At 44.2% G+C, this 18,636-nt stretch overlaps 1 protein-coding gene across 6 annotated transcripts in view; it reads right to left on the bottom strand.

Moving 5' to 3' along the window:
* Positions 1–18,636, bottom strand: part of NEURL1 (neuralized E3 ubiquitin protein ligase 1) — a 152,507-nt gene that overhangs the window by 85,048 nt on the left and 48,823 nt on the right. The window contains exons 2-3 of one of the 6 annotated variants that reach the window (XM_027648190.1): positions 5,432–5,495; positions 4,584–4,715 (exon numbers count right to left, since the gene is read on the bottom strand). The exons of 1 other annotated variant lie outside the window; for it this stretch is intronic. In XM_027648190.1, coding sequence (XP_027503991.1) covers positions 4,584–4,608 — 25 coding nt within the window. In that variant the 5' untranslated portion in view covers positions 4,609–4,715; positions 5,432–5,495. Of the gene's footprint in view, positions 1–3,439; positions 3,526–3,628; positions 3,685–4,583; positions 4,716–5,431; positions 5,496–5,610; positions 5,635–18,636 lie in introns of those variants that run through there. 4 more of the 6 variants (XM_027648191.1, XM_027648192.1, XM_027648193.1 and 1 more) reach the window with 4 other exon arrangements.

The following is an 18,636-nucleotide window of genomic DNA, read 5'->3' as shown; positions in this document are numbered from 1 at the left end:
GAGAAGAAGACTCCCATGTCCAATCACAGGTCTCCTTTCAAAAACAAAGGTGCTGCCTTTCATGATGCAGGCACATTGGAGTTTGTTTGGTGGTGAGGAATGAAGTCAGAGATGGGTCTCTCCTGGAAAGCTCAGGAAACTGATGCATCAGTGACCCTAGGTGAAATATTACTTTTCCTCCTAGTCCCATCAGTGGGAAACTTTCCTTCAGGTGACTCAGGGTCCATTCAGCATCCACCAACTCCATCATCAGGACAGATAGCATAGCTCTCCTCCCATGTATCAATGGGAAAGCAGAATTTTCACTTAAGGAGATGCCTGTCCATGACAGCGTGCATGTACCTCAAACAGGATCAGCACAGCACCGGCTTGCAGGACTTCACACAACAGACCCGAGCATCAGTGCAGGTCCAGGGACATCCAGCATCACCACCACTGACCACACATCCCCAAGCATGACGCATCACCCACCCACGGCTATGCTTGTGCCAAAGTATGTTGAGACTCCTCTGTCCAGCAGGAATGCTGCATAACTTAACTTTGCTGTTGAAAGCAGATGTGTGAGTGAAACAGGGTAAAATGATGCCAGGTGTTCCTCATCATGACAGTCTGGGTATGGTTGCACTTGACTACTACACGCCTAGTAATCACAGAATTTAAGACTGGAAAAGACCTCTAAGGTCAAGTCCAACCATTAACTAGCACTGCCAAGTCCAACACTAAACCATGTCCTTAAGCACCACTTCTACATGCTTTTTGAACACTTCCAGGGACATTGATTCCACCTCTTCCCTGGCCAGGCAGTTCCAACGCCTGACTGCCCTTTCAATGAAGTTTTTCCTAATACCTAATTTTAAAGCTGCCCTGGTGCAACTTGAGATCATTTCCTCTTGTCCTATCACTTGCTACTTGGGAGAAGAGGCTGACCCCCACTGCACCACAACCTTCTTTAAGGTAACTGTAGAGAGCAATAATGTCTTCCCTGAGCCTCCTTTTCTCCAGATTGAACAACTCCAGCTCCCTCAGCCACTCCTCATATGACTTATTCTCTAGACCCTTCAACAGCTCTGTCGCTCTTGTCTGGACACACTCCAGCACCTCAATGTCCTTCTTGTAGTGAAGGGCCCAGAACTGGACACAGCACTTCAGGTGTGGCCTCACCAGTGCCAAGTACAGGGGACAATCACCACCCTGGTTCTGCTGGCCACGTGATTTCTGATACAAGCTAGGATGCCATCAGCCAACCTGGGCACACTGCTGGCTCATGTTCAGCTGGCTGTCAGCCAACGCTCAACCTCTCTGTCCTTACATCAGGGCACACACAGCTTTTGAAAATCACCAACCTGGTTTTAGGTGGGGTTTTTTTAAGGGTGCCTCCCTCAAGAGCCACTTCAGGAGCTTTAATCTCAATTAACTTTTCTGACTCTGTCAAGGTCACGGCGTGCCCCAGCAGAGGCAGGGACCCCAGCACACTGCTCTGGGCACATGTCTCAAGGAAACCTGCTGTTTGCCCAATATCAGCTCAGCAGAACCTCCAGCAGCCAGCATGTGCAGTATCTCCCCATCTGAGCTAATTTTCAGTGAGTAATTAGGTGCTTATGAAAATCCCAGCCCATCCTTGACCAATGGAGGACATGGATTGATTATTTACCCATGATTTCTAAAAACAAAGGTTGTCAACTCCCAAGGATATCAATACAACTCCTTTCAGTATCATTACATTCACTTTCGATTACACTTCTAAGAAATGGATATGGTTTCTGTTCTCTTTCCACAGCTATTTTCTGAAACAGAAATATTCAACAGAAAGATGGAACTGGAGGAACAGTAGCCACAGACAAACCACAAGTGCAGATGTAGTCTATTTTTGTTAAATGTGCTCTTGTAGCGTGATTATTTTTTAATATAATGCAGGTCTCTTTTTTCTTTTTTTAAAGCATCAATGTGCTGAACAGAGAAGTGCATCACCTCTGTATATAACACAGCCTGTAGCCCCTCTGTATGAAGAGGAAAATTTGAGTTAATTACCCACATCACCTCATTAGTCTCCCTCTCCCAACAAATAAAAATTAAAGAGAGGCACGCTTGCTGGAGTAGAATTGCTGAAAGGCAGAAGTTGCAAGATTACTGTGCAGTGCACTGCCAGCTGCAAGTAGGAGAAAGCCCCAGCAGGAATGCCAAGCCCCTGGCTCACACAGGAAACATATATAGCTGTTATTCTTTCACAGGCATTTCTTTTTTTCTAATTCATTCAAATAATGTTTCAAAGGTGAAAAGGCACTTAAAATCACACGACAACAACCAGAGCTCTTTTTTTTTTCTACTTTGACCAACAGTACAATTATTCTGCATATTACACGTATATCATGAGATTAGGGAAGTAATAAGATCAGGCCACAGAAACTTCAGAACACAAACAATGAACAAATAAAAACCTCTACTGAAACATCCTACTAACTATCTTTAGGGAGAGTCATCTACTTCCTAACTATGTCCATTTGTTCTTTAAACTATACGGTTTGGACTCGGTGGAAAATATGGGAAGAATCAGGGCCGTAACAAGATATTCAGAGAGTAAGTGTATATACCTCATGCATCTCTGTTCAAAGAAAGGATAAGAGATACTCCAAACCCACGTGATGCTTTACCTACGTTTTTCATATCCGTGTTTACTATTGTGACAAGGAAGGGTCTCTGGAAATACACTCATACCTCACTAGACATGCAGCACATTTACTACATCCAAACTTAAACAGAATACATCAGAGCGATAGGCAAGTTTAATACTAAGGAGTGCAATATTCTCACAGAAGTATTTATGGCATGAGACTTGCTCAGGCAGGGACATAGCTAATATGGCACGTTGTCTATAGCTTCAAATTCTGTTTTAACGTTGGCGTATGCAGGGTATTCCAGTCCCTCTCCAGCTCCTCCCTCTCCCCCTGCTGTACACCACCCAGCAAACCCAGGGAAGTGGGCTGCACTGAACGGCCTCAGCTTCGTCAATTCAAACCAACGTTCATTCGAAACCTTACCAAATCAGTAAAGAAGAAACTGCTGCTGGAAAGGAGAAATAAGGTGACTGTTCTGAGAGCCCGCTCAGCCGCCCGGCAGTAACCTTGTACATCGCGGGCCTGGTGTTGCCCGGTGGGGCTGTCAGAGAGCGCGCGTGGACACAGTTACTTTATTTTCGACCCTGACACCTCCCAGCGCGCCCGTGAGCCCTGCCCGGGCAGGTATTTGTGCCTTATCCCCGTGGTGCAGCCAGACGAGCACATCCCCAGCCCGGGCTACCTCCCCGGCCAGCGCCGCTCCGGGAGCGGGATGCTCCGGGAGCGGGATGCTCCTGGAGGACGAGTCGGGCAGAACGCGCATCCCCGGCATCCCCCGCCGCACCTTCCCAGCCGCCTCCCGCAGCGGAGGGCGGGCCGGTCCTTACCGTAGAGTAGGCTTCTCGTCACCTGCCCCCCCATGGCGGCGCAGCCCCCGGCCGGCTCCGGCCCCGGCTCCCGCTCCGCTCCGCAGTCCCCGGCCCACGCGGGACGCGGCTGCCCCGCGCCGGCAGCCTCCGCCCACCCCCGCGCCTCCCGCCGCGGCACCGGCGCTCCGAGCTGTCATCTTTATTTACATAAGAAGGAGGAGACTTCGCGGCTTCCTGAAATAGCTGCCGGCGTTTCATGGGTGAAGCGTGTCCCCCCTTCCCCACGCACACACCACAGTCCCACGGTGGAGAACTCAGCGGGCAAAGGCATCCACGGGCGGTGCTACCGGCGCTGCGCGCCGCTGGCCGAGATGAAACCCGGCGGTAGCCGGTGAAACCCGGCAACGCTAGGAACAAAGCGGGAGGCACCGCAGACTCCACCGAAGAAAAAAAAAAAACAACTGTGAAATCAAACGACTTTGGCCATTTGAAATTTTCGCTCCCCAGTGGTTGATGCCCTAGTGCAAAGCCCTGGAATAAATCAGAATAGGAAAGAAAAGTTTTAAAAAAATTTATTACCAGGCATCACCACTCCAGAGTCTTCAAACGGTCTTTGCAGGTTAATTATTAATTATTTAATAGCAAAGAAGTGCTCGAGACGCAGAATGGTTCGCCACAGACTGAAAATAATAAAAATATTACCCCCAGTAAACTCTTTCGTGCAGGGCTCGCACGTTCAGCGCAGATGCAAGGCTTTCTGCACTCCAGTTCACTACCTCTGCTGATGGATAATGGCCAGCGTTAGAAAAAGCAGGAGGTTGCCGACAGCGGTTCAGGGAGGTGCGCAGGGGACTGCAGCCAGGGTTGGACCCTCTCTCTGCATCCCGCAGTTCATGCAGGACCTTGCTCATTCCCTCCTCTGAATCTCCAGCAATGCACACCCCTGCCTATACGCTCATGTCCCTGCATCTCTCCTGTCCACTGCTCTGAGAGTAAATTAACACAGCAAGCACCGAGCTGCCACAGCCAGCCATCTCCCAGCTGGCTCGTTTAAAACTAGCTCATGCATCTTTATGCTGCACCGCAGTCGCTCTCCTCTCTGCAGAGGAGTAAGAGTCAAACTTATGCAGCTGCAAGTGCAGCTCTACCTCCCAACTCTTACCATGGTGTTGGGCAAATCCTGCCATCCCACTGCCTCGACTCTGCCACCGGAAAAATTGGAAATAAGATTTTCTCTTGCCTGTGCTGTAGGGATTATTGCTTAGGACGTCTGTGTGCTGAGGTCTCAGCACTTCTGGAAAGAAGAAAAAAAAAAAAAAAAGGCAGTGCAAAAAAAGCCCAAGCCAAAAAGCATAGTCAGGGTGTTTGCACTATTGCTGCATGCTTGAGGAAAGCTGTGTCCAGCATTTTCAACCTGTGAGAGGAGCCTCTCTCGAGCCCCCCAGCAGCAGCCAGTCACTGCTGCCAGCTCACCCAGTGGCTCCCACCTGCCCAGCTGAGGAGACTTGCACCCAGACCCCAGAGCCAAGCAGCAGCTCTTCTTTAGCTGGGCAGCACACAGGCAGCACTCCGCTCCTCCCTGCCCATAGTCACACTCCGCAGAGCTCATGGCAGCTTCTTGGCAGAATAATCTTCCTTTCCCCCCCCCCTTCTATTTTTTCCCCCTCCCCAGATGATGCTGCACTTACAGCAGCAGCGGGTGGAGTGAGGACTCATCTCCAGGAGCACTGTGGTGTGGCCCCCACACCCCAATGGATGCAGGACATCTCCCAGGTCACACCACCCCATCACAGCACCCTGCTCTGCTCCCTGGCTGCTGGGGACCCACAGAGGCCACAAAGACACTGCCAGTTTCATGTCCTGGGGGTAGCCCACCCTCTCAGGCTGACAGCAAAAGCTCCAGGAATTTACATCATCAAATACCACATTTCACTAGGAGGAATAAAGATTAATTTGGATGTTCAATCCCAAATTTTCTCCCTCAGTTTCAGCTCTGCTTTCCATCCTTACCTTAATCTTGCTACAGCTCTGTGAATAATTGACTTCTTGGTTCACTGCCTCAACCAAGAGATTGCTAGGAAAAAAATATAATTTCATGTTGGCCCAAAAATGAATGCTTTGTGCGTCTCGCTGAACAAAATGTTTCTTTAACTCAAAATGAAGCATTTTATTTTCAGAGTTATTTTTACCTCATTTTTTCAAGTTATGGTCATTCAAACCAACTCTGAAATGATGTCCTAAAAAAAAATGAAAAAGAATTAAACCCTTTGTTTTGAATATACCAAAAGAAAAATTTTGAATTGTTATCTTTTCTGATTATTTTATTTTTTGCAACTTATTGGCTTTGTTTGTTTGTCTGAGGGGGAGGATGGAGAGGGCAGACTGCCAAAGTGAGTCATCCTGTTTGGCAGAAAATTATAAACAATTTCAATTGATTTTAAAATTCCATTTTTTTTTTCAGAAAAAATCCAGCATCCCCTCCCACCCCTGAACTTCCCCCAGTGCTGTGGAGCAGCCTGTAGGGGACACAGCCCCTCAGAGTCATTCATGGCAGTAAAATGGCCTGTCTGCCCTGTTCTGTGATAAACCTTTGAGGATTATTTGCCATATGGCAAATCTTTCCTTCAATCATGTCACACTGAAACTTATTGCTGATTTGTTCTTGTCGCTTTTCAGACCTTGCTCTTTTCCAAATTACTCCTCAGTCTTTCATGTTTAGGTTCTCCTCTAGATATAGGGAAAACCTACCTATAGCCCTGTTCCTATTTTACAGTTCTCTCTGCCAATACCTTCTAGGTCCCCTTGGGGTGTTTCTTTGCCCTTGTCAATATGGGTAAGGCCTCCCATTTTGGCATTAAGTAAAAAAGTCAATATCATCCCCATTTGTGCTCCCTTCTAAATCACTAACAAAGGTATTAGGTTGGACCCAACAGAAACCCAGCCCCTAAATCCATTCCCATTCATGAACAGCATCCAGCAAACTCCAGCCAAGCAGCAGTGCTGCTGTCCAAGCCGGGAGGAATCTGCTGCAGGAGTATTTTGAGGCAATGTCTGATCTTGCTAAATATACTCATCGACCACAAGAGTAGGATGCTGAGGCTGCAGAGCACTCCTGAAGATAGATTCATGTCATCAAGGCTGTGTATTAGCTAAAACCTTGGATCTTTCCAAGCAGCCTTGAGCAGACAATGGGGCATCTCTCCTATCCCTCCAGGGATAAAAACCCTAACCCTGAGCACCAGGCAGCAGGTTTGGGTATGAAATTGAGGGGTTATGAGCATCTGCATTGCTTCTCTGGTGTCCTGGTCAGAAGGCTGGCAACTAGCAAGGAGGATGCTGGAAATCCATCATGGTCTGGGAAAAAACATCCCATCATGGCCAAACAGCCCATTCCATCCTGACTGGAAGAATGCAGCAGAGACACCTGCGGGGAACAGGAAAAACCAGCTCTACAGAGGTCTGTCTGGCACAGGAGTAGACACAGAAAAAGATACAAAGAGGGAAGAAGGAGAGGATGAAAAATCCAACTAATGAAGATCAAGGATAAGATTATACTTATGCACAGGCCAGGTCAGGAAGACGAAAATCCAGCTCATGCAAGCCTCATGCAGCTAGAACTCTTTTGGGACTGAATTTGGCTCTGTGGAGAACTGGAGTTTACTCTTCATAAGCAAGACAAAAGAAGGAGGAAGGGGAACCTCTCTAGATTGGAGGTTTCATCCACTTTAACAGTGCTGCAGGTAGAGACATCCAGCCAAGAACCAGTCCACAGAGTTTCCTTGAATGGGTAAAAGGTGGAAACTGTGGAAATCAATATAATATTTGCCAGGGACACAGAACCTTCTCTTAATGATTTTTATGTTTAAAAGCTGCAATCAGTTTTCTATTACCACTGCACTTAACTCTATGGTAACCAACAGATTGACTAGAAATTGCCCTTTTTCACTTGACACAGTAGCTCTCAGCAGACAGCTGGAGTTCATCTAGGAAGATGAGGTAATTTAGGGGAACACATTCTCAGGTCTTTTTTCAGCTCAAGTCTCTGACTCTTGGGGGGAAACTTCACCTGTACAGTAAGCAGATTTCCTTCAGGAACTTCTGCCACTATAGGAAAAATAATGTTCTCAACGGGAAAGCATCCAAGAAAAAAAGTATCACCAGTATGTGCAAGTGCACAAGAAACAGGGACCAGAGCTAGGAAACCTTGCCTTCTAAGCATCCTTTTAACAATAATTTATTGCCATTAATAGAGGGAACTTAGACAAAAGGTGTGTCTCTATTACAGAGAAAGAATTGAAAGCAAAGATAATGATACTGCCCCAGCAAGCAGTATGCTCATTAGCTGACGTTTATGCAGCCATTTGGGAATATAATGAGTTATGTCATTATTAAGCATTATTATAAAGCTGCAGCTCTGGATGAAAGCCAGGTCTCAATGTGTAAGCCAAAGGAAATTCAAAATTCTGGCCCAAATTCTTAAAATCTCCACTTATACCTACAAAGTATGGCACCGTGACCACTAACCCAGGTGCTCAATTATCCCAATACAATTATCTGCAGGCACAGCAGGAAGGGGAGTTTAAGGACAGGAAAAATCTTTAGGCTGACTATCCACTTTACATTCACACTCAGCATAAATGAGACATCAGTTGTGTTTGCTTTAGTGACAGGAGCTGCAGTGGCACAGTGGTAAAGGCTGCCTCTGGTAGGGCAATGAAGACGTCAGGGAGGTGTTGTAATGGATGTCCAGGATGTGGATTGATTCAGTGAAGGAGAGCCAGAGGCATCACGTCACTGCTCAAGGGCTGTCACGCCTGTTCATGCAAGGCCAAAGCTGCCACAGGACATCCCAGTCTTAACCCTGACCCTGCCAGCACCCAGAGTTTTATCGTAGCCCCCCTGCATCACTGTCTGCAGGAGTGGAAGAGGGAAACAGCAGTGCTGGAAAGGGACAAGAAGCTGAGCAAGGAGAAGGATTTCCAAGGCAAGAAACTGAACTGATCTCAGGCCAAGTTGCACAACGTTTTTCCATCAGCATGCAAATGCTCACGAGCCCCCACTGGATGCTGGGTTTATCTTCAAAGAGAGTGACTCAGTGCATAAAGGTGTCAGGAAAGAAATTAATGTCCCAAAAGCCAGGAGTGCTCCCTTCTCCTTGAATACTTTTGGGATAATATATTCAGAAAACCCTGTGGGACAGTAAAAGTAGTGACTGGAAATCACAAAATTAAACGTAAGCTGTGCCTGGCAATTAAACATCGCAGCAAGCTAACCAGGAGCTTTTAGATGATACAGAAAACCTCTGTCTGTCTGGGGTAAGATTCTGCCAAAAGCCCCTTCATGAGGGCAAGTGTCTGCACTGCACTACACTGACTAGGCCTTCAAATGCCTCCAGCTCTCACCTTCATTTATATGCTAAATTAATAGCTGCCTCTCACTGCCATTTCAGATTAACCCTTCAAGCACAACAAGATTCAAAAGAATCTTAGGCCTATCCAAATGTAATAGAAAATGAAGATAAAAACATTTCACCAGAAGAACCATTGTAATTTCAAAAAACAAAGAAATGCTGATTTATAACATTCACCTAGTGAAGCTGACTTGTGCTTTCAGAACAAATATAAAAACTAGAGAGAAAACTGAAGTTTCTGTCTTAAAGCAAATATTTTCTTTAGTCTCACGGGAATATCTTTATTTTTACTCTGATTGAAAGCATAGCACAATAACATGGCAGGACTTGTTACTTCAAGTCCAGTTCTGTGGCTATTAAATGTTTGGGAACTTTAAACAGTATCATCCCATGTGATAAGGCACTATGACAGGTTTTAGCAACAGAAGTATAATACAGTTTTCCACACAGGGTTACAGGGAATGCTGGTACAATATATATACTTTTATATTATATAAGTAGCTTGTTCATGCTTTATCACAGGCAACATCCAAATTTTGCACTGCAAAACTAAATTACCAGCTGAAATCATCAGCATTTTCATGGCATTTTTGCCTGAACGTTTGACTGAGCAAACACTACATTCATTTTCACAATATTTCTGTAGGAAGAGGTGATGCCTCTCTGCCTGAGCTAAAGTACATTTTGAGTTTTTGCAAAAATTTAAAGGAGGACCTTTCAAGAACCAGATTAATTCACTTTAACAATCTTCATTCCATGCCCTCTGGAAAGGGCACAGGCAGGAACCCTGTGAAACCAAAGAGGTAAATAAGGTAATCAGAAAGCACCAGGGTACAAATGAAGGTTAGATAGACAGCTTCCACTCCAGAATGTGCAAGCTTTTGAGACCTTGAATTTGTAATCTTAATAATGTTCCCTTGGCGTAGAAGTGCAGTTTCTAAAGATTTTTCTTAGTAGATACAGTGATAGGAGAGAATAACGTTTCTGTTTCCTGTGCCACCCTTTCCAAGAAAAGCCTCTCACTTACATGCACTGATGTTTGTAACCAAGCAAAGGCGCTGTATGTTTGCGATGTAAATATTAACCCAGCAGAGAAGCACCTTTTTATTACCCTGTTGAAAGTCCTTCAGAGAGGACAGCAAAGGGCAGCAGAATCCAAAAGAAACCTTCTAGGCTGGCAAGACAGGCAGCAGGCTCACACCACATGTCCATGAGACAGTGTCCCCCACTGCAGGTGCTCAAAGAAAGTTTTTAGCCTGAACTTTGAAAGGCTCCTGGGGTCACAGAGGAAGGTCCCTGATCCTCTTCCAAGACTGGCTCCCTATGCACTTCTCCTCACCCCAAAACTTCCCTGCCTCCTGCTAAAGGGCCATGCTAGAGGAAATGGGATTTATTTACAAAACTTTGCCATTAACAAGGCTGCTTTCGCAAGCTCTTTTAATTAGACTCCAGGAAACCAAAGGAGCTGGAAGTCAAATACTTCAAGGGCAAAACGCATGGCAATGGTGAATTTTCCAGCCCTGATGAGAAGAATCTTGCAGGTGTAAATACCAAACAAATCATGTCATGCCTGTTACAGATGTTGCCCATTCCCACTCCCTCTGTTCATCTGTTACCCTTCTTGGGTCTCCTGCTCTCCCTCACCAGATACTGTTGTCTTGTACCTCCCCATTCTATACTCTTTGTGGCTTTTCAAGTTATATTTGAAATTTAGCCTTCCTCCCTTGTTATATCCTTTAACTCCTTTCTTCTACTATTCAAATTAAAAGATGTTCTGAACCTAACTCAGTCTCACAGAAGCATCATGAAAGGTCTTAAGCCAGATGCAGTAGACTGGGGGTAGCTATTATTGGAATGAGAAATGAGTTTTGGTTCTTCAGCTCAGGAAAACAGGATTTAATCAGTATAAAAATCAGAGCTTTACCTTCACCAAATGCCACTTATTTTGTACCTACTTTAGCAAAGCACAAAGTAACTGAGTAAAGCAATGCTCATGCTTCCCTCCAGTCACTTCTCCATTCAACATCTCCATTTCCAGGAGGAGGGATCAGAGTAGGACACGAGCTTCATATTACCAAACGCAGAAAAATGTCTGTATCCCTAGGATCTAAACCATGCTAATATATTCATCTCTACAGCATCTAGACTGAGTGTCTCTGACCTACCACAGCTTCTTCTGATCTGCCGCAAACTTTCGCAAACCAAAACAACGCTGTGCCATTGCGCCTCTTCCTCCCATACACCATGCCTCCAATCCAAAGGTCTTTTTCACTTCTTTTTCCTTCCTCCCCCAATTCTTTGTCTCAGCAACCTCTTCTGTGCCGCCCACACACTTGGAGAGCAGAGAGCAGACCAATCTGGCAAGCTCAAATAACAACAAAAAAAGGAAAGAAAAGGAAAATAGAAGTCGTTTTCTGGCCTAGAAGACTCCTCTGTATTTTTATCTGGAGGGAGCAATCAAATCTCTTTTCCTTTCACCAGGAACCAAAGGGAATGGCAATGGATCCCAAGGTCTCGCATTCTCACAAATCAGCCCTGACAAAAACAAGGGGGAAAGGCTGGTATTTCTTCTGGACACACAGACACCTTTGAATAGGAACATTAAACTTATTTTCAACCTTCTTTCAGCATTGAGCACCAGTTAAAAATATCCATTTTTACAAGGTGGGGTTTGATTAGTCAGTTTTCTTGTTTGTTTTTCTTAAAAAGGGCTAAGGACAAGCTTTGCTGCCTGCAGGCTGGTTAACCAGCCAGGCAGTTGCTGGCCCTTCAGGAACTGCTGCGCTGGCCGGGCATGAGCCCACACACGCAGCACAAGAAGAGGGTTTGGAAGGGTGCAGAGCTCCATGTGCAGCAGACACCCCCAGAGTGCCCACACAGCACTGACAACATTTACCCATTAAGGTCTCAATCCTGCAATCACACCAGCACATTCAAAAAATCCACTCTGGCATAAAGCATCTAATGACATTAATGGCACACAGCACAGTGATACGGTCCAGGCATGTGGAAACAATCATAGGCCCAGAACACAGGACGACTGATTTTTTTCCCATTCAATGTATGTTTTACTTAGATGTCTGCTTCTTCCCACCCTTCTTTCTCAGTCTCCCAAACTATTATTTGATTTTGGGAGAACAGAGAAAAATATCTTCAAAACAGAAATGTTATATCACACATATCTAAGAAACAAAAAATGCTTAACTTAGATATAAACAATATATTTTATTAAATACACATATTCCTAATAACAGGCAGGATTTGACCCCAGCACAACTGGTCACTGATCAGTTAAAATACATCTGAACTCTGTTCAGCATGAGGGGCTAAAAATAATGTTTGTGATTCCTACACAGAATTGAGTTTCAATAAGAAATAAACATTGTTTATTAGGACCAAAGTGTATGTTCCACAGGATGACTCAAAAACGCTAACCTACTCTGTGCAGCTATTTGCTTGCTCAAGGTGACCTGTGAGCCATACCTCAGGCTAGTAAAAATCAGCAATTACATCATTTACAACAACAGTCCAAACAGAGTGTCTCTCCCTCCCTATCAGGTCATCTTAACTCAGCTGTTCTTATGTCCTGGAGATGTTTTATGTGCACAAAAGCATTTTTATTTTTGCAACTTCGTGCCAGCTATGATGAGTCCTGTCACTTCAGCTTTTTGTAGCCACACAGACAAAATGTCCACCTTCAATAGATTTATCAGCACAGTTGTAGCCAGAGAGTCTTCATAATGCTGACACAGTCTTTAACCAGGCTTTCACCAAGTATCCACCTAGACTGCTCTGTTGAAAGCAAATTTTCATGTGTGTCTCTGGAAGCAGATCAGCCACCACACTCTTTGCCAATATTTCTGAAGTGGACATTTTCACACATCTCCTCCTGCCTTGTAACTTCAGGAACCATCACCAAAGCTTTGGGCAGCAACATATTCTTGCCCACAGGAGACAGGTGCTCTTCCCAGGGGAATCCCCACATGACTCTTATCTAGCCTTTACCTCCAAGGAGAAAACAAAGACAATCAATGCTCAGTGCTCCCCAATTTCTATCAGATCTTCAACAAATTGCACTGTGACTCACTTCTAACTCACGTACAGTGAACTCAGTCCATTGACATTTCCAAGACCTCGTTCAAGGTCTGACTGTGGTCTCACTCCCACTTCAGAGACTATTTGCCCTGCAGCTGCAGATTGTGTTTGGAGGACAGAAGAGAAGAATGTTTTTCATTAATGTAGAGTAGCTAAGAAATATAAATCTTTTTTCCATCCACTGGGATTAAGATAGGAACATTAGACATGAATTAGGCATGAAAAAATAAATATCTCCACATGTTCCATGCTAGCAGGACAGGTCTGTACATTACACGGACATGATGATCTTTCAGATGATGGTCTTTCTAACAGCTTGAAGTCTATTCAAGGTCCATCTCTTAGGAGCTTGTGATCTTCCCAGACATCAGTTTTTGCTTCAAGACAAACCCCAGTACCACCTGTCAAGGCAGAGGTTTATTTAAGAGAATATGTATGAGATGTGGGCAACCCATACCACAGTGACCTTAGGAACTCCCATACAAACTGGCTGCTCCTTTTGAGGAGGGCAGGGAGCCATGTGTCCCTGGACGCTCAAAGACCAGAGTTTTACTTGCTGGTCAGTCCTTCTGGATATTGTTCATGCTAACCTAAAGCTCAGTAACTATACTTTTTTCCTCACAACTTACAGTATATTGCTGACACCATTTATCTATCTGCTGCTCTGCAAGTCTCTGAGACACCTAACAAAACTCAGGCAATGCAGAAAAGCATCTTTATTCAACACCTTAGTTCACCTTCTAGCAAACAGAAGCAGTGTATCACACAGTGGGGATGGACCCCCAGCTGAGTAAGCCCACAGTCTGAGCCAATACTTGTTGGGCTTTAGACAACTTGAGCTGAGAATGGAGACTCAAAAGATGCTGAAACTTGAGTGGGAGAGTTGTGTAAAGAGACACGGAAATATTTAAGGGAAATGGGCACAATAAAGAAGGAAGGCATTTTTGCTGGCTTATGAAAATTGAACATATGCAAGGCTTAATCTGCCATCACTGAAATCAATATGAATTTTGCCAGTGAAGCAAAACAAAAGCAGAAATGGAAACAACATCTGACATTTGCTATGTTAGACTCTTACAAATTGCTGTAGTTAATAGCCTATGAGATGGATGAATAATATAACATAGGCAGTGAATGATTTTAAAACTTCCATTTTCACAGTATGAAGGTGTCATAATCTGGAGAGTTTTGAAATTTGTAAAAGCTGCTTATGCTGACTTCATATTTAGGGAGAGATTTTCCATTTGGATAGTCATGTTAAATCTATAAAGACAGCAAACAAAAGAACATGTGAGATGAAAATAGATTAAAATACAACATAGACATAGAAGCTAATTTGGATAAAAATTGTTGTAAATAATTTATTGTTGAAGTAGCCCTCAAACTTAAGTTCTTGGAATGTAAAAGGCAAAGTATTTCTGTAAATTATTTTTTGGGAACTGATCATGTAAGCCTCAGAGGCTTATCCAGTACAAATGAAAGCATCTGGCCTTGTATCTTTAAGACCATAATGAGATGGTCACTGAGCAGTCACTATGGAAAGCGTGGTATTCAGAAATTAATATCTCTCTGAGCACAGAACATATAATGAAGATAAGGCAGAACAGAAAAACAGGACTTGGACTATCACATCAGGCATACTCAGTGGATTAGTCATGCAGGCAGCAGACCTGCACTAGGAGACAGCAAAGAATGGTGTAAGGAATCTACTCCCTTTGGGTAAGTAGCAGAGCAGTATCAAGCCAACACAACTAAATCCAGGTCCAGCATTTCAGGGCAATCAAATCTGGGGTTAGGTCCCAGTCTGGGAGCTGTTGTTTTTTAGGGACATTTCCACAACTTACACAGAATGCAACAGGTTCTGATATTATCATTTTCTAAATACTATCTGCACAGCAGATGTTTTGGGTGTGCACAATATCCCTCGAGCTTTTGACATCTGGTTTTTTAAGTCAGGTGTTCATGTTTCTTAGTCAAAAGAATAAAATGTGGAGGTTTTGCCTTCTAAAGAAGAAAATGTGGGGTGTCTTCAGTTATTCTCTACTCTCTTACAAAACCTTGTTAGAAATTCCCCAAAAAAAAGAATTTGTAGCACTGGTGGAATCATTTCCCTTTAGACACATAGGGAAAATTACAGAGTAGGGCTGTAAGAGGGTGAGTTGGCAGCATGCACAATGGAACCTGACACCACTTGGCTTTCTTCTCCCTTTTTAAATAAGCAAAGAGTAATATGAAGAGGCACCATGGAGACAGAGAGCTCTGACACCAGGCAAGGTGTGGAGAGGAGAAAGAGTAGTGCTGCATGAATGCTGACATCCAAACATGGCCAGCAAGGGCCAGAGATGTCACAGATGGGTCAGACTCCGAGTCCTTTCAGGACCTCAGACTGCCATCCCCAACCAGCCATGGGTCAGACCCCAGATGAGATGGGAGAGGCAACCAGCATCAGAGGCACAGAACCGGGATCACAGCGCTCAAGAGCTGCCTGCTCATCTGCCCTCTTCCCACAAGGGATGCAAGCCAAGCAGCAAACAGCTTTTTAATAGGCCATCACTGGTGATGGACCAGCTGTGACACTTGGCAAGTTCCTCATTACCAGCCCCAGAAAAATGGCAATCATTGCAAATGTCATGTGGTTTAAGTTCAGCATCTTTTCTGGTTACTGTTTGTGTACAGGAAGCTTCCCTGCTGGAGCAAGTTCTTTTGCTATTTCTTCATCTTCAAATAGTATTTATAGCATTAAATTGGAAAAAAAATTGTTTTAAACCTACTCTAAAGTTAAGAGATGCAAAAATCAAACAGCATGAATGCCTCTCCTCATTGCCCAAGCCTTACAACATAACCATGATGTCACAGTTCTCCCTTCAGCCAGACCTGAGACATCACAATGCTCTGAAACATTAATGGCAAATATAAACCCACTGGATGTGGAAATAAGTTGTGTTCATCACTGATGGATGCACAGACAAGCAAAACTGTACTAAGAGAAACGTTTAGAGAAAGTATATTTCCCTTCCCATACCAAACAGCTACAACCACCCAACCAGTAAAAGGCATTATGATGAAGGGCTCTGTCATGTGCCAGGGAGGTGAACAGCAAACAAAAACTCATTATTAACAGGTCACAAGCAATTAATTGTTCAACCAGGATCAGAGAAATTTTAGATAACTAACACACACATAAACATCACAGATTTAGCAAAATCAGTTAAGGAACTGGGAATGGGACCACATAAACTGTTCACTGCACACAGTGAACCCAATCCAAGATGTCACTGCAGCCCACATGGACCCTTCCCACTGTTCCCAGGCCAGCTTCAATGGGTAACCTTCTGTGCAGCCACCACCATTCTGGACTTTTCTGCTCATGTTCGCAGCAAAGTGGCAATTTCAAGGGTGATTTTTCTTGCCTCTGATGTGAAAAATGAACTGGATCAAAAGCAAAATCTCGTTTCCTAGAGGTCACATATGCAGACACTTTAGTTGACACATGCTGTCTTCAGCATCCAGAGGGACTCTGGAGGATGACTGACTTTAAGTAGCAATGAAATCTTGAAAAAACCACAATTGTAGCAGGGTTTGCTCCACACCCAGTATACAGAGCATAACATATCCACAGCACCCTCTTACATTACAGCTCACTCATTTCACTATGTTTACACCATCAGCTGTTGGCAAAACATGACTAAAGCACTTTCCTGATTTGAGGCTTAAGAACAAAATGTCTCATACAGGGCAGAGTCTGTTCTGATTGTTGACAGTCAGACCAAGGCTGTGGAAGGAGATCAGGATCTTACTGGTCTTTCAATGCTCCTCCCTCCATGTGGAGCAGAGTCTCTCCACATGCCCACCTTCCCTTTGTTCCCCAAACCAGTCTTTGCTCATCCATCTGTGGCTTGGGGCAGGCAACAACACAGGGATGCACAGGGTCATCCTTACCACTGCTCTATCCAAATGGGAGCCAAGGACAAGACATGGAGAGAAGGGTGTTCTCCTCCAAACAGGATGAGTGGCAGTGGGGCAGCAGCCACTGCCGCAGCCCTTTCCTGCTCCTTACACATTTGCTCTTCTCTCTGAGTCAACTCCCTCTTCCCATGTGTGGAGCAGAGCACTGTTTGCTAAGTCATATAAAAAAAGGAGACAAGGAAATTAAACACAACTGTAAGTTATTGTATTATCCAAGGTGGGTGTGAGTTGCACTGCTCAATGCCACAGTCCCCTCTGTGCTCATAGGCAGCACTGCCATGGCTTGATAAATAAATAATCTCAGACAGCCCCAGAGCCTCTATGTAGTCCAGGAGCTTTATGTGGCAAATGGGTCATGAGGAGTTAGAGGGACAGAGAGATATGGCACCAATGGAGAACACCTGCCCTATTTCTAAACTAGAACAGACCCAGGCCATCCTCTGAACCATGAGCTCACCATTTCTCTAAATCATTTCTCACACTTTCATACAACTGAGAAGAACATGTGCCAGAGAGGAAAACAGCCATGTGTTTTGTTAAATTCCACAGGTGCTAAGTGTTTTACAGTATCAGAGGCCAAGGTACTCAGGACCTTACAAATATATACATGCTGCCACAGTTGGAAGCAATTAAAAGAAAATTCTATAGTTATAGCACCAAATGTATAGCTCTGGTTTAGCAGGTTTAGCATTATCCTAAATTTGTTCCCTATTTCTTACAACATCTACCTTGAGACAAGCAGGGAAGCAGAAGAAAAACTAGATATAAATATACAAGAGGTTATCTGATCCAGCCCAAGCAGAATGTGACTTTTAAGAAATGAGGGGGAAGGGATCAAATTAAAAAAAAAAAAAAAGGGCAAAACAATAGAACCTGAAAGAAAGAATTTTAGGCTACATGCCACAAAACAGAAAAGATAACACAATAGGATGGCCAGCCTTCCACAAGCTGTCTTTAACACAAAGTCGGCTGAGACATCTTTTAAAAAAGTACATCAGACATCTTCGCTTTCCTTTAGACTAACAGAACTTTTGGGAACTTTCGTCACCTCATTTCAGCAGCAGCTTGCACAAATGCTCTTCAGCATTCAATTAGTTCCCATTTCAGAATTAGAAAAATATATTCCTAGAGCTGTCACACAGAAAAAGCAAGAGGTAAGTGCTCTCAGACTCCTGGCCACTCTAAGAGTAGCTGGATGCACTGGTCTCCTGAGGATTTTTAAAATTGCCTGTTATTTCAATGTGACACAGGAGCATTTTGTTGTATTATTCCATAAAAACAAACCCCACCATCTCCAATCAGAGCAAGGCACCCTCCATTTCAGAGATGACTTGCCCATTTTAACAAAGGGATCCCATTAAATTGTCCTCAAGCCCACCAGACTACACACTGGGATGAACGTGGAGGGGGGGCAGTGAACTCTACTGCTTTGTGCCATTATACAAATGTCTGGTAACAACAATGGCTAAAAAGGCTGAGAATTTAAATGAATCATCTAAGTGAATTCACTGGAAATACTTTCAAATTTTCTTCCTTGATAGCCTGAAGATATGCAGAGACTGGAAAGTGCTTTCAAGATGCTCAATCTGATGTTACTGTCTATTTATGTCAGTACAATTTCCAAATCAAAATACTGAAGCAAATGGTCTTCCCCAGGGAGTAGATGTTTGAATGCAGCAATTGGGACCAATTTAAGAACACAGGTACAAATGAAATCTTCACCCAGAGGGTGGTTGGGTGCTCC

The sequence above is a fragment of the Corapipo altera genome, unplaced genomic scaffold (assembly GCF_003945725.1).
Source record: "Corapipo altera isolate COAL_440 unplaced genomic scaffold, ASM394572v1 56, whole genome shotgun sequence".
In the NCBI taxonomy this organism is placed as follows: Eukaryota; Metazoa; Chordata; class Aves; order Passeriformes; family Pipridae; genus Corapipo; species Corapipo altera.
Note: the sequence above shows the minus strand (reverse complement) of the source record. Positions and strands in the feature narration are given on the sequence as shown.